At 42.1% G+C, this 16,814-nt stretch overlaps 1 protein-coding gene across 6 annotated transcripts in view; it reads right to left on the bottom strand.

The window, feature by feature from the left end:
* The window catches only part of NRP1 (neuropilin 1), a 158,428-nt gene that overhangs the window by 20,297 nt on the left and 121,317 nt on the right, over positions 1–16,814 (bottom strand). For 3 of the 6 annotated variants that reach the window (XM_055275098.2, XM_055275095.2, XM_063637338.1), the window contains exons 9-12: positions 15,618–15,949; positions 9,844–9,988; positions 5,466–5,570; positions 115–174 (exon numbers count right to left, since the gene is read on the bottom strand). In XM_055275098.2, the coding sequence (XP_055131073.1) occupies positions 115–174; positions 5,466–5,570; positions 9,844–9,988; positions 15,618–15,949 (642 nt within the window). Of the gene's footprint in view, positions 1–103; positions 175–5,465; positions 5,571–9,843; positions 9,989–15,617; positions 15,950–16,814 lie in introns of those variants that run through there. The other 3 variants (XM_055275097.2, XM_055275096.2, XM_055275099.2) reach the window with 2 other exon arrangements.

The raw sequence follows: 16,814 nt of genomic DNA on the forward strand, positions 1-16,814 counted from the left end.
ATGCTGTGTGGCATCTCTCCTTCTAGGACTTTCAGGGAAACTGAAAGCGAGGAGCGCAGCCACGGAGAGAAGAGAGTTACGTGGAATCTGCCACATTTCATATTTATTTGATACCTGATTGTATGGTGCTGTCCATGACCGTGGGCTTTTCTGTGGCCAGCACAGTGGTGCCACCTGAAAAACAAAAACAGGAACATGCAAAAATAAGAAAACAGTAGCGAATATGCAGGAGAAAAATGTATGCTTACAAATGTCTATCAGAGTCAAATATTTTCCATAGAAAAATCCTTTTAATTTCAGTGATAGCAATTGTTTCCCTTCAATTTTGCTCACCACAATATCAAATTCAAATAAACCATTTTTTTTACCTAACGTATTTCTTTTAAAAATTTGTAAGTAAAATAATTGTCTAAATTAACAAATGGAAGTTGTATATATTTATGGCATGCAATGTGATGTTTTGGTACACCTAGTGGAATGGCTAAATCAAGCTAATTCACATATGCATTACTTCATAAACCTAGTTTGGGCTTTTTTTGTGTGTGTGAGACCACTTAAAATCTAATCTCTTAGCAATTTTCTTTCTTTTTTTCTTTAATCTTTTTTTTTTTTTTTTTTTGAGATGGAGTCTCGCTCTGTTGCCCAGGCTGGAATGCAGTGGCACAATCTCGGCTCACTACAATCTCTGCCTTCCAGGTTCAAGCGATTCTCCTGCCTCAGCCTCCCAAGTAGCTGGGATTACAGGTGTGCACCACCATGCCCAGATAATTTTTGTATTTTTAGTAGAGACAAGGTTTCACCATATTGGCCAGGCTGGTCTCGAACTCCTGACCCCAAGTGATCCGTCCACCTCAGCCTCCCAAAGTGCTAGGATTACGGGTGTGAGCCACCGTGCCCAGCCTGCAATTTTCAAGTAGACAACGTATCCTAACACCTTTCTTTACAAAGCATCCAGAAGGCACCCAGAAATTGGGACTTCACTCCACGGGCACTCACTGATTCCCAGACGAAGCACAGCACACAATTGCAACAGTGAAAAGTAAAGGCCTCTGAAAAAGCAAAGTCACCTCCTCGGTGACTTGGGTATTAAACTTGACCTCAACCTCTAAGCTTCAAATCGTTTTCCAAGGTTTCAGGTGTGTGCCTTCAGGGAAGTTGCAAGGCTAGTCCCCACAATCTATTTTAAAAACTAGAAAACTGAGGGTTTAAAGTAAGACGCTATGTGTTCCTCCTCTGTTTGGCTACTGGAGCTGTTTTCTTTTCTCAAGGACAAATACCCTGCTCTGTATGTGGTTTGGAGAAGCTGCAGGAAGCAGCAGGAAAAGGAACAGGAGAAACATTTCATAGTCCCAAGGAATTGGAAGGCTGAACAAATAACACCCTGAGCGCTGTGAGCTTCCAATTAGTGCGGGCCTACTGCCTCTCACTGGTCAGGGGGCAGGCTGTAACCTTATCTATTGAGACTTAGCTTTACCCTCTCTTCCACCTCTTTACTCACCCATTTCTCACTGTTCATCATTATACTTCTGTTTTAAAGTAGTGTTCTTAAACTTGCCCAACCATAAGAATCCCCAGAACGCTTGTTGAAATTGCAGTCTCCCATCCACCTGTCCTCTCCAGACCTAAATGAGAATTGGAATCTCTAGCCGTAAGGCTTTGAAATCTGTATTTTTTTGAGACAGAGTCTTGCTGTCACCCAGGCTGGAGTGCAGTGGCGCCATCATGACTCACTATAGCCTCAAACTTCTGGGCTCAAGGGATTCTCCCGCCTCAGCCTCCTGAGTAGCCAGGACTACAGGTGTGTGCCACCATGCCTGGCTGTTATATATATATTTTTATATATATATATACATATATATGTTTTTATATAAAACATATATATAAAAATATATATATATATGTTTTTATATAAAACATATATATAAATATATATATGTTTTATATAAAACATATATATAAATATATATATATATATATATATATATATATATTTTTTTTTTGGTGGAGACAGGGATCCCACCATCTGGCCCAGGCTGGTCTCAAACTTCTGACCTCAAGTGATCTTCTCACTTTGGCCTCCCAAAGTGCCGGTGTTACAGATGTGAGCCACCATGCCCAGGCAAAATCTGTATTTTTGAAAGCTTCTCAGATGAGTCTTACAACCCACTGAGTCTGGGAAATAGTGGTTTGCTGTTATTACATAGGTGCTTGAGAAAGCTGTTTCTCCTTATGTCTATCCATGATGCAGATTGTGGTTGGAAGTAACCTGTTATCTCCAGATACAGTATTGAACCAATTCAGGGTAAGGGAATGGGGTGGGCCCATGACTACCATGGAAAGCTCTGGAGGTGGTTACAGGGTGTCATAATTGTGCGCTTCCCAATAATATTATTCAATAAAGATTTGTGATGATATTTATTTGGGCTGGGCCTATCTGGCAGCTCCCACAGATCAAAAATCATGTTACATATCAATAGCATGGATCAGAGAGCCATAAAATCGTGCTCTTGGAATGGTCTTAATATTTCTAGGCTAATCAACTGCAGCACCAAGTCATGGTACCTCAGTTCTCTCAGCAAATATGCTGGATGAGTGGTCACATGTGTGCGTGGCCTCAATAAGACAGGCACTAGGAAGAAGGAATTATATGTATTATGGGTTAAGAAGGTGAATCTATAATGGCAGAATTGGAGGGAGGCCAGAATACATTAGCATTCTGTTCCCAGTGGTCTTATAGGAGAAAGATTCAAGGTGAAAATTCGCTTTTTAAAACCAATATGCATTATCGGTTTTGCTATAGGTTGGGAGGCAAATTCCACTGTTGGGTACACACAGCGCCAACGTAAAATTTGGCTGCCTGGTGCTTCGAGGCCAAGTGTATTATCTAATGACTTCAAAGGCATTTGCAAATGAGTAACTTTAGAGAAGCATTTTCACCTTGGCTAGCAGATCTGGGAGAGCACATTCTACTCATTTCCATGCATTTGGTACAGTACACCTGGAATTTGGTGTGGTTTGTAAGTAACGAGCATTTCATTACACTATTTCTCCCCTCTAGATACAAGTAGGTCACCCCAGGAGAAGAAATTAAATCCACACCACCTGTGCTAAGAAACAGACAACCCCTAAAGACAGCATTGATCCCAATTTCCATGTTCTACCTATCAGGGTTAAAGCAATAACCCTCTTGGTTTGGTTTCATCACACTAAACATCCAACATTTGTAGTCCTGACAGCAAAGGCTGTGCCAGAATTAGCAAAAAGGATGCAAAATTGCTCGCGAGCATAGGAGATGTGTAGTTCCCATATAAAAAGGTGTCTGGGTTAGGTGAGGTTTTTGCCCCTTGCAAACAATGGCATGTGAGCACGTCCATTTTCAGGAAAGAATAGCAAATAGTTTTGTAAAGTAAAATATGTTTTAAAAAGAAAAAGATTGCCTTCTTGCAATAATGGATATGAAGCATGGGAATGTCTTCCAAAATTGCTTCTTCTTGATGGAGGTGTGGGGCAGGCCTTATCAACATCCTCAGCGGTTCTTAATATATGAGAGTATTTATAGAATTATTGAGACAAATGTGCTGATCTGGGGATAACTCTTTTTTTCGCCATGGTAATATGGAAAAAGAAAAAATCAGAATGAACTTTCTTGTATCTACCAAAGAAATAATTTAAACACTGTAGGTAAAGCAAAACCTTATAGTTTTGAAAGGTTGTCAGTGTTTCCACTATAAATGACCCATTTTCTGTGGTTTGTAACTCGCTGCCATACACAATTTGCTCCAGGCGAACATACTCGCCGTATTTCATTCAAAGGCTTCAGTTTCAATTGATTCAGTCATGAACTAATGCAAAAATGAGAAGGCTGGTTGTTCTGATATGAGGAGTAAATCTGAGGCTTTGTTTCTAATCAATATTAACTGACCACTTTAGGGTTTATGAAGAAAAGAACCCCTTCCACAAGAGGGCAATTGAAAGGGTACACTGGGATCCTGCAATCATTCCGTTTTTATGAGAAATTTCACTATGGATGTGTGACAGGGTCTGTAAAAAGCCTGAGGTTTGTGGCAGAGTGTTTACAGGCAACCCCGGGAAGCTTCCAGAGGACTTGGTTCATGGAATAGTACTCTGTTTTTTATATCAGCAGTTGAGTTTTCAACTTGAACTTGACATCTTACACAGAAAATGTCTTTGCATTAATTAATCTAAGTTTTGTGGCTTGTGGCTGCTTGTATACAAGATTTGCATTCAAAAGCTCATAGCAATGTGACATTTATTGGCCATATGAATGTAAATGATTATCCTGGAAATTTGGAGAGAGACAGCTTTAGGAGGTGGGATTTAAATGTAAACCCAGTTCACAGTACTAAATTTCTGGAATAGATTTTTGACTTTTTTCTTTCTTTCTTTTACTCTTTATTCCATCTCAGAGTGCGGAGCTCTCTTGCTCCTTCAGAGGAGAGCTTTTGAAATAATTGGAAATGTACTGTAGGACATTTCCTTCCAGATTTTGCATCAATGCATTAGCCAATAACATGGCCTTATTATGAAGTTACATGGTAACGCCTTCAGTTTTGCCCGTGGAAATTAATTATGTGGACTCTCCGAGTCCCTTCTGGTTAAAAATGCAGACCTGCATTCAAAAGCTCACGTTTAATCTAAAATGAGAGTCAGATGCTATTGAAATTGCATTTTGACCCAGGGAGCAGTAAAAGTCCCACGATACCTTTTGCAACCACAGGGTGAAAACCCTAGTGCCTTGGACAATTTCCAAATGGTATAATCCCATTTCTCCACCTGCCTAATATTTCCTCTGTCATTCCAAGTGGAAGAGAAGGTCACTTCCTAGCTTTTAGAGTTTTAGGAGATTAGAGAGTAATACTCTAGATTAATTAGTGAGACATTTGGCACACAACATCTCTGATGTATTTGCTGGTCGGTGGTGATGTGAAATAGCAGCTAATTCTGCTTTTGTAAATGTTAATGTACAATGATTTACAAAATCCCAACTTAAAAGCCACACTTCAAATGTAAGCCTAACTTTATCCGTTTGTTGGATAAAGGATCCACTCAAAAAAACTTGTCCTCATTAGGAAATGAAAGCAAACATTCTGAAGTGTGTGGTTATGTAGGGGTGGTGCATGTGTTATGGGGGAGGGGGGGTCTGAAAATAAGGATTAGTTTAGCACATTTAGCCATGGAGAAATTCTTATTCAATTAAGATAATCCTAGCCTTCGGCTCTGAAAATGGCTCAAATTATTGTTTCAAATGGTTGTGGCTATTAAGAACGACTCATCTATCCAGATGACATGAAGAAATGAAGATGCACGTGTTCTGGCAAGGCAGCTTCTATTCCTGGGCAGTTCTCTGCCACGCGGAGTTACAAGCACACACACAGGCATTAGCTGGTCCCAGCTACGACATGAACTGAAATGGTACAGCAATGGGATGAAGATGGTTTCTGCACCTGTGAGCTGGAAGTCATCACCTGTTCCACTGTGGCAGTTGGCCTGGTCGTCATCACATTCATCCACCAGGTTCCCGTTGGGAGTGGTCGGTCCAGCTGTAGGGGCTGAAATGAGATCCAAGGATTATTATCTCACACCTTGGAAATATATTCTCAAGCCTTCGGCTGTTGGATCTGCTAACACTTAGGCAGAAAACTGTAATCTGCAGTAAGAAGGCCAGGGGCGTGGTTTGCCTCTCTTTCAGGAGCTAGATATACTTGGATTCTGCAGAATGTATAATAGCAGAGGCTGCTTTGTTTTGGTATTTGATTCATATCTGCTGAGTAGAGTTGGCTGCCTTAGCATTTTATACATTGTTATCCACATAAACTTCCTTCTTCTGAAAAGCTCTTGAATTCTCACTGGTTATTTATTCAGGACCCTGGAGTTGAGAACTTTGAAGATAGAGATTTTGCTTGAAATGTTTTCCCTTTCATTTTCAAGGTGTTAGAGCACTCACTTGTCATAAATTCTTTTATATTCTTAGTATTGACTACGTTTGCTAAGTTTATATTATAATTCTTCCCCAAAGGGAGTCAACACTCACATTTAGTGCAATAGTGTTTTTTTTTTTTTTTAAATAAACAAACAAACACAAAAAACAGTGATTCCATTTCTCTTTAAGTAGCTTCTCAAACTGTGAGCCCTCTCTCCAGGGCAGGTGTGTGAGAGAAGTTGTCTCAGATATCCCGGGGTCATTTTACATGAACTCTCATAGGACTGCATTCCACTGTTCACAGGTATTCCCATATCTTTGAATTTGCAGTTGAAAGGTATCCAACATTAATCAAAGACTGCTTTTGAAGTCCTTTAAATTTCGTTCAGCTATTTTTTTCAGCCTGTTACTCATTTTTGCAATCTGTTTAATATTTTACAGTTTTTGGCATTACGTTTCACTTTACAAGACCTGAGATAATGGATAGTTCTCGTGATGGCTGAGAACCATACAAGATGTTGGTGGCTGGGGGCTGTTCTCTTCTCACCAGTAGGAATGTGTCAGTAACTGCTGCTTTCTTAGTAAAAATTTGACACTGAATGGTGCTGAAACACCAAGCAGAGTTACGGCACATGGAGAAACAGAGCCAAGTTTCAACTTTTTCAACGGCCCAAAGACACACACCAGTAATAACTAAGAAGTCACCATGTGCAAATAACATACCTGCCATTCAGGCCTGCAATCCAGACTTTTTTGTAAAACACATACACCCGAATTCTGGCCTCTATTTATTGCTCTCGCTGAATCAGTAGCATCTCCTCTGGCAAGCCAGATAGTTGTCTTTCTTCTCTAAGCTCTCCTTGCTCCAGATAATGTGCTACCTTTAAGTAATTAAAACTCTATTCATTTTGCTGATTTTTCTGCATTTATCAAGCTGTTTCTAAAGGGGAGTTTCGCATTGTAAATGGCCTGAGGTAGTGGCTAGATTCACTAGATTCAATGGAAAAAAAAAGGAGGAAGCGAATGATATGTATGTTCCAGTTTTACTATTTGAAAATATATTATCTTCTATGGTTCTTTATTTCTTTTTTCTTTTTTTGAGATGGAGTTTCACTCTTGTCACCCAGGCTGGAGTACAATGGCATGATCTCAGCTCACTGCAACCTCCGCCTCCCTGATTCAAGAGATTCTCCTGTCTCAGCCTCACAAGTAGCTGGGATTACAGGCGCCCACCACCACGCCCAGCTGATTTTTGTATTTTTAATAGAGACAGGGTTTCACCATGTTGGCCAGGCTGGTCTCAAACTCCTGAGCTCAAGTGATCTCCCCATCTTGGCCTCCCAAAGTGCTGGGATTACAGGCGTGAGCCACCGCACCTGGCCTGTGGTTCTTTATTTCTTAAATGTAATTGCTAGCACAAAATAGGACAGACACTCCTGGGAGGCTGGAGTGGACTGCATCTTTCTCCTGCATTCCCTTAAGTGTCTCCCCTAGAACAAGGTACAGAGTAGATATTTAATAAGGGCCTGTTGACTGATTGAAGGGAGAAGAAAAGCATTCCTTTTCACCAATCATATCAAAAAGCTTTGACGTTACTTTCCCCAGATGTTTGTTTCACATACGGCCCAGGGCAAGCTTGGAAACATCTGTAGGCAAATCCCTTCACCAATAATTTCTACCTCGCTACAGAGGTGACACTAGAGAGTAGAAACTCTAACTTCCCAACGAATCCTCATTGCCTGCTGCCTAGACAAGGCCAATTTATCAGGACAGGAGAATTGCAATAGAGAAAGAGTTTAATTCATGCAGAGACAACTGTATGGGAGATGGGGGGGTTCTATTATTACTTGGGGGTTGAGGTTTTGAAGGATAATTTGGTGAGCAGGGGTTGAAAAGTGGCAAGTGCTCCTTGGTCAGGTCTGAGATGAAGTCACAGGGAGTCGAAGGTGTCCTCTTGTGCTGAGTCAATTTCTGGTGGGGGACACAAGACAGGATGAGCCTGTTTACCGATCTGGGTAGTGCCAGCTGATCCATCAAGTACAGGGTCTGCAAAATATCTGAAGCACTGATCTTAGGTTTTACAACAGTGACATTATTCCCAGAAGCAATTTGGGGAGGTTCAGAATCTTGCAGCCTTCAGCTGCATGACCCCTAAACCATAATTTCATTTTTTTTCCCCCCTAAACCATAATTTCTAATTTTGTAGCTAATTTGTTAGTCTTGCAAAGGCAATCTAGTCCCCAGGCAGGAAGGGGGTTTGTTTCGGGAAAGAGCTGTTACTGTCTTTGCTTCAAAGTTAAACTATAAGTTCCTCCTAAAGTTAGTTTGGCCTACGCCCAGGAATGAACAAGGACAGCTTGGAGGTTAGAAGCAAGATGGAGTCAGTTAGGTCAGATCTCTTTCACTGTCATCATGTTCTCATTACAATTTTTGCAAGGGTGCTTTCAAAACTGCCACCAGGCTGTCTTTTCAACCCTCCATTCACTGCACCTCCTAAATCAGCATCGCCTTCCAGGATCCAGGCTACAGATTTGCCTCCTGGGAGCAGACTCCCTTTCCAGATGATCACATTTCTCCGTGAATTGAATGAACGCATCTGCAGTGAGTGGAGTCTGCCCATCCCTTCTTTTTCTTGGCATTCTTTGCCAAAGCCCTGGCACATGGACATTCTTGGTCTGTGTTGATAGTGCCTGGATAATTTAGGGGTCTGGGGCATGACTACAGATACGGAAACAACCACACAGTAAAGAATGGGAGAAAATGGCCTGCTTTTAAATAAACACACTGAAAAGTAGCTATGAATTATTCAGGGGTATGGTGATTGATAGCTGAAGATTCTGTCATTCATAAGAAAAGTTTTATGGTATTTAATGTGTTCAGGAATGTAATTATATTTGGTGGCTCAAGACACAAATAATTTTAAAATTGCAGGAAGGTGACATTAAAAAGCATTCTTCAAAACAACTGTGAGCATATATGCTCGGTTGATTAACATCTGGATGCCAACCAACAATAGTCATTCTTGAAGCTAGGCTGGAGCAAGACCTCTATGGGAATAGAAAAACTGGTGTAGGTTACTCATTTATGCCCAAATCTAAGGCAGATGGGGATTCTAGTGCATAAATATATTAAATGGTACAATAACCAGCTCAAAACATTCATTTCATTCATCATATGTTCAAAGAGAGTGCAGCCATGGGGTCAGTGTGTGGACTGAATTTGTACGTGATATGACCTTCCTATAATAATATAAGTGTAGGCAGTAACGTCACTCTACTTTCAGACATGTTGTCTCATGTAAAGTTCTGTTTCTCTGCAGCAGCCTAAGATATTCATCCAGAATAATGTCTCGATGTCTTAGTCTGTCAAACGCTGCTTTCCGTTTCTATGTGCTGGTGATCGACACTGTGGACAGAAACTAGATCAGACATAGACTCTAAATAATATTTAAAAGGCAAAAGTGGTTGCCAGGGGTTGAGGGAAGTTGCCTGCTTACTGGGTGAGGGGTTTTACTTTGGAGTGATGGAAATATTTTGGAACTAGAAAGAGGGTAGTTGGCACAACTGAATTGTAAATGCGCTAAATGCCACTGAGTTGTTCCCCTTCAAGAGGTGAAATTTATGTTCTGTGAATTTCAACTCTATAAATTATCTTTTTTTTAAGTAAAGAGAGACAATCTCATATAATCCGAGGAGAGTCATGCAAACAACCCAAGACAAAAGTAGGACTGTGAAGGTGCTGCCTTGTGACCTATGTCAGAGCTTCGAGTCTCACTGATGGGCAGGCACCGAGATAAGGGGCCTCCCAAGGGAAAAGGTTTGCAAAGGCACCACCAGGGGCATCAATGCATGGAAGAGGAAATTTAAAAGGGGATGAGAAGTAACTCTGGAGATCATAATTACCTTCCACTTCACAGCCCAGCAGCTCCATTCTGAGCCCCAGTCCGCCATGAGTGGCTCTCTCGGGGTAGATCCTGATGAATCGCGTGGAGAGAGCTGGAAAAGTCCGCAGCTCAGGTGTATCATAGTTGTTGTTGCCCTCAAAAGACTGTGAAGCATGAAAAACACAGGGCATTAAGAAAAAAAGAAACAGAGCTCCCTTTTAGCAATTGTTTCTTCTCTCCTTCAGGACTCTGAATAGGGCAGAGAAATAGGTTTCATTCTACCACTTTGTGGTACATCTCTTTCATAAACAAGAAAGGAAAAAAAAATTAAAGCTTCTCTAAGAAGTGACAGATGGCATTTATTTATTTATTCATTATCATTATTTTTTGAGAGGGGGTCTCACTCTGTCACCCAGGGTGGAGTGCAATGGTGCGATTGCACCTCACTTCAGTCTCACCCTCCCTGGGCTCAGTGATCCTCCCACCTCAGCCTCCTGAGTAGCTGGGACTACAGGCACCCGCCACCATGCCTAGCTAACTTTTGTATTTTTTGCAGAGACGGGGTTTCACCATGTTGCCCAGGCTGGTCTCGAATTTAGGGGCTCAAGTGATCTTCTTGCCTCGGCCTCCCAAAGTGCTGGGATTACAGGCATGCGCCACCACGCCCAGCTAATTTTTTGTGGAGACAGGGTCTCATGATGTCACCCAGGCTAGTCTCAAGCACCTGGCTGCAAGTGATTCTCCTGCCTTAGCCTCTCCAAGTGCTGGGATTACAGGTGTGAGCCACTGTGCCTGGCATGAGTTGGCACCTCTTTTGAAGTGTGTTCCTAGCTTGAAGTCCCTGTGACAGTTTTCAGGAGCTTGGCCACCCACTGCCAGTGCTGCTGATGGCTTAGTTTCCTTTTCACATGCACGGAAAGATCAAAATCCTTGCTGGAATTCTGAGAAGATGGAGCAATGACTAGGCCAATTTTCCTTTTCAAGAAATGGATGAGCCTCTTTATATCTCCTTCTCCAGCATCATTCTTAATCCCATTCCAAATGGGAGAAGGCGGAGGGGGAGGAGGAAAAGACAATTGTCTCATCACAAGGAATGTCCTTTTAGATATCAAACATTGCATGATGTTTGATAGAGTAAGGCATTGTTCTAACTGCTTAAATCTATTAACTCATTTAATCCTCAGAACAACTCATTTTGTCATCTTCCTATAATATTGAAAAACCATAGAAGTTCCTCAATTGTTTATATAGAACCTAATCTACGATTCCTAACACACCTTTCCACTGAAAAAAATCTCTAACATGAAAAAGAAAACTGATAAAATGGTCCATTTTAGAGCAGCCCTTTTTTCTGAGACAGAGTCTTGCTCTGTCACCCAGGCTGGAGTGCAGTGGCATGATCTTGACTCACTGCAACCTGCGCCTCTCAGGCTCAAGTGATTCTCCTGTCTCAGCCTCCTGAGTAGCTGGGATTGCAGGTGCACACCAATATGTCCAGCTAATTTTTGTATTTTTAGTAGGGATGGGGTTTCACCTTGTTGGCCAGGCTGGTCTTGAATTCCTGACCTCAAGTGATCTGCCTGCCTTGGCCTCCCAAAGTGCTGGGATTATAGGCATGAACCCCCATCCCTGGCCACGTATTTTTTTAACTATTCAGAGATTTTTAAAACATGTTACATTTAATTTTACAAATGAAGGTAAATTCTCCATGAGGTAAATTCTATATTATGGTCCTTTTACAGACAAGGAAACTGAGGCACAGAGTGGTCAAGTCACTTGCCCATGGCCATACACACAGCAAGTGGCAGGGCCGGGACTCAAACCTAGGTGGCCTTAACTGACGCCCTTAACCACACCACGATGCCGCTTCTGCCCTTACAAACCACCTAGTCCAGTCTCCTCATTTATTTATTTATTTTTTTAGAGATGGAGTCTCGCTCTGTCACCAAGGCTGGAGTGCAATGGTGCGATCTCAGCTCACTGCAACCTCTGCCTCCTAGGTTCAAGTGATTCTCTTGCCTCAGCCTCCAGACTAGCTGGGACTGCAGGTGCCCACCAACAAGCCTGGCTGATTTTTGTATTTTCAGTAGAGACGGGGTTTCACCATGTTGGCCAGGCTGGTCTCGAACTCCTGACCTCAGGTGATATGCCCACCTCGGCCTCCCAAAGTGCTGGGATTATAGGCGTGAGCCTTCGAGCCAGCCCAGTCTCCTGATTTTAATAGGTGAAAACACCACAGTCCAAGAAACATCTATGCCCAAGGCCACACATTTAGTTTCATTAATTTGTCTTTAATATGATGCAAATTGGGCTAGTAGACCTGGTAGATCAGATGGAGTGGCTGGCCGGCCCCAGGCCATGCCAGTCGGGAGTGGGAGCCATGCCCAGTAGCTGTGTCAAGACATCATAAACCAGCCTAATATGTGCTTGTTCGGTGGTGGAAATGTCATAACAAAACAGTGGAAGCATGTCAGTGAAGACAGATTGGGTAGGTTGCAACAGAATCAGCAGGTTTCTGAGTTCTAGAAGTAAATTAATTGGCCTTTTCCAACTCAGAAAAGCCTCCAGGAGTTTAAAAATGCATTGCTAATATAGGCCTGCCTCTTCCAATTAAAATTTCTTTTTTTTTTTATCAAGAGTAAATTCACTATTGGGGTTCTGCACTTTTATAGAACTGCAATTGCTACCAGTAATTGAGACTCTGACACATATTATTGTTAGGCCCAATGAAGTTATTGTCAGTAAGATACTAATTATAATGAAAATACCATTACTACATATGCAAGTTTTGTCTATGTTAACATACCTCCAAAGATCACAGGAGAAAAGCATTTATATCTATGGAATCCCAGGCTCATCTCTTCATTTTAACTTGAGCAAAGAATTAACACAATGTAAATACATTATAAAAGCTGTCAGTGCTGAGCTGGGAAGAATATTAGCAATGAAAACCCATATGGAACTAGGTTAACTGATATAATAAACTTACCTATGAATTCTTTGTATTCTGTTGCTAATTATGTTTTAGAAGATGAGGACTTTGAGTGTTTGGACCTTTTCTCTGTTGCTAAAAAGTCTAGTTAATTCAAAGATTCTGATATAGCTTACCCATTACCCACTATTTTTGGGGTAGAGAGTGAGGAAAGGGCATTGAAAATTTAAATCCATCCAAGTGCTGGGGATTTCACAAAACAGAGTGCTCATTTTACTTTTACATAAAAGGTACTTGGCATCTTAAGAGGTAGCCTTCGCTTGTAAAATTAAATATAGCATGTTTTTAAAATCTTGATATAATTAAAAACCATGGAAGATTTTTACTCATTTCTTTTTTCGTCTTAGAGATTTTATTTCACTGGAAGGTTGTGTTAAGGAATCATAGATTAGGCTGTATATAAACAACGAAGAAGCTTTTATGGTTTTCAATATCATAGAAGATGATAATGATGGATAGAATCATATTTTAGAAATAAACCTTAACACGTTCATCCAATCTTGAACTGAGTGTTTGGTGAAAGTTGAATGTTGGCTTCTTGTGGAATTCAGTGCTGGATTTACTACAGAAGAGTGATAGCTTTAGATCTGGTTGCAGACGCATGAATTATATAGAGACAGGGAAGCATGTGATGCATCCTATCAAAAGCATATGGTGACTTGTTTTCTTTCTCTCTCAGAGCCCTAGTGTTGAAGAACATGTCACACCAGTACACGCCGCCATCGCCAGCAGCAGGAAGTTGTTGATTTGCAGCATATTCACACTTTCTGATGCAGTCAGAACTCACTGCTTCTCAGAAAAGATCCATTCAGAAGGGAACTCCAGTTTCTGATGTTTATTTTACTTTTTCTTCCCCCCAAACAAGGCACAAAAGGGGAAAATGAACTGGACGCAAGATTTCTTCTTGCAGGTAGCTGCACAGAGAGATAAATATAACACTGAAAATATTTTAGAAACCACAAGTTAAGGAAGGGAGAGATGGGAGAGAGATTCAGATATTTCTGATGGCACCCAGCCCTGTCGGTGGCCTGCTGCGCTAGTGGTAGCCGGCGGCCTGTCGGGGACAGGGAGGTTTCCTTGGAGCCTTCACATCTGGAGGGAGTGGGAGCTGGCGGCACAGCCTGGCTTCTTTGCTGCCTGCAATGCCTCTGGCCTGAGTCACTATATTAAGCCATATTCCCACACTTGCTTAGAGTGGGAGTGAGGGTAATATTCCCTTCAATAAGCTAAAATCTGTTTTTCACAAGACGAGTAGGTCCTGGCCAAAGCAGGGATGGAAAGGCTAAGACCAAAACGCCAATTGTACTGATGTGAGAAATATCATCGCTGAATATAATTCCCACACTGCACACAGAACTTAAACCGCTAGTTGTCTGTAGGTTGGTCCATATTTGAATCCTAAACCAGCTTCCGGGCCACCCAGCACACTCCGGGGTATCCTTTCCAAGTTGCTGTTGCATGCTCGCAAATAAATTTAGCCATCACTCTAAGTAAAACGTAATGACTGAGGTAGATCTGTTGGTTGAAAAAAATTATACCATGAGTTTTGGTGGATGTTGGAATGGAATATTTTTGTGTTGAGATTTCCTTTTCTTTTCACTGGATTATCAAGAGCCTACTGCATCTTAAAAGGTTTCAATGCGTAAAGAAATATACTTAAGCATTATTCACAATAGCTAAAGGTGGCAGCAATTCAAACGTCCATCAGTGGGTGAATGGATAAATAAAGTGTGATATAAACACACAATGAATATTATAAAGCCTTACGAAGGATGGAAATCCTGACACAATGCTACAACACCGATGGCCCTTGAAGACATTATCCTAAGTGACATAAGCCAATCACAAAAAGACGAATACAGTATAAGGTCCCTAAAATGGTTGAATTCACACAGACAGTGGAGGTGGTCACCAGAGGCTGGAGGCAGGGAGACTGGGAGTTGTTGCTTAATGGGTGTAGAGTTTCAGTTTTGCAAGATGAGAAAGTTCTAGAGATTGGTTGCACAATATACACATACTTAGCACGGTTGAACTGCACACTAAAAACGTTAAGATGGGAAATTGTATATTATGTGTATTTTATCACAATTAATTTTTTTTTTTTGAGACGGAGTCTCACTCTGTTGCCCAGGCTAGAGAGCAGTGGTGCAATCTCGGCTCACTGCAACCTCTGCCTCCCGGGTTTAAGCAATTCTCCTGCTTCAGCCTCCAGAATAGCTAGGACTACAGGCACACGCTGCCACGCCCTGCTAATTTTTTGTATTTTAGTAGAGACGGGGTTTCACCGTGCTGTCCAGGCTGGTCTCGAACTCCTGAGCTCAGACAATCAGCCCAACTCGGCCTCCCAAAGTGCTGGGATTACAGGTGTGAGCCACTGCCCTTGGCCCACAATAAAAATTTATAAAAGAAACAAAGCATTTAAACTAGGGGTAGATTTGAGATGGGGGAAGGGCAGACCCAAGTGACTGAGTGGTGTCTGCAAGGGTTGACTGAGCACTGGGTGGATGGCTGCTGTCAGCCTCGGGCTTCCTGTCTCCTGTCTGCATGTTGAGCTGTCTGTCCATCCCTACAGGCAGGGAATGGGACCAGCAATGCAATTCTTTTGCATGTTATCTCAGACATCGCTTTTCATGCCATATTCCCGTCTTCCTAGAATCAAGGGTCTTACTGACCCCATCACACACCTCCTCTAATGTCACGGCTGGAGGGAAATAAGAAGCCCTTACTCGGGAGAATGCCAGAGGCCCATGATTGAAGTCAAGGACGTGAGGGATGACTTCCTCCCAGTCCCCAGCCCTCACCTTCGCCTTGCGTTTGCTGTCGTCCATGATCATCTTCCAGTCCGAGCCGTTGTTGCTGTACCCGATCTTGAACTTCCTCATGAACACCTTGTTCTCTCGGTGCTTCCCACCCTGAATGATGATGCCCCTCACGATCTTCTCCTCCCCCAGGTCTATTTGGAGCCACTCATTGACGTAGGAATGAGGTGCGGGTGGCAGTGCCCAGCCAGAGCGACTGGTTACCAGGCGGATGTTTTCAGGCATCCAGTTTCTGTCCCCTTGGTTGGACGATGTGATCTGGGAGTCAGAAATAAGTCCAGACACCATACCCAACATTCCAGAGCAAGGATAATCTGGGAGGTGAAATGAAACAGATAATGTAAAATGATTTTCTGGGTGACTCCACGCTAAGAAATAAAATACAACATATGGAATAAAGACATGATTTTGTACCCAATCATATACAATTTTCAATCTCTGGATTAGTTTACAGTAAATCTTTCCTCCCTCAAACCTTCCTCCTGCTCTGTCAGAATTCCCATCTCTAAACTCACATCCCAGTAAGGCAAATGTTCAATAAGAACATACATTTCCCCCGCTTTGACATCTTCTAAGTTTAGCGTTCATATTTCAGTCTCTTTGGTATCCAGAATTCATCCCTGGATCAAGTACTGGCCCTCCCTAAGAGAAGTTCATAGTTTATGATGGATTGGAGATATGCATAGAAGTCAATCCAACAGCAGGAAAGTTGCTAAAACAAAGGTAAAGAGACAGTGATGCAGAGGTAAGGAGAACGAATGCATGACTCAGCCTGCAGAGGTAATAGAGGACCTCCCAGGGGAGGTGGCATTTGAATTGAGTGTGGAAGAATAGTGACCATGATCCCCCACAACTGTTCTCCCCACCGCTATTTCTAATTGCATTGGGGACTTTCCACATGAATGTCTCATTGTCATCTCAAATGTACCACAAGCAGACTAAGACAGTCCTTTCCCCTGGATACTGCATCCTTTCACTGAACCCTGTCTTTTAGTTGGTGGCATCACCAATCATCCACTTCCTGCCTAGTCATCTTGTCATTTCCATTTTGCTGCCAGATCCTGTTAGGTTTTTATTAAGTACAAGAAGGCAACAAAACTCTTGTTGCTACTTTCCTTTCTTCTGGATTTATCCTGATCCGAGTGCTCCGGCCAGGGTGCTACATGAGCTCTTTGGTTG

This window comes from Symphalangus syndactylus, chromosome 4, assembly GCF_028878055.3.
Source record: "Symphalangus syndactylus isolate Jambi chromosome 4, NHGRI_mSymSyn1-v2.1_pri, whole genome shotgun sequence".
Lineage (NCBI taxonomy): Eukaryota > Metazoa > Chordata > Mammalia > Primates > Hylobatidae > Symphalangus > Symphalangus syndactylus.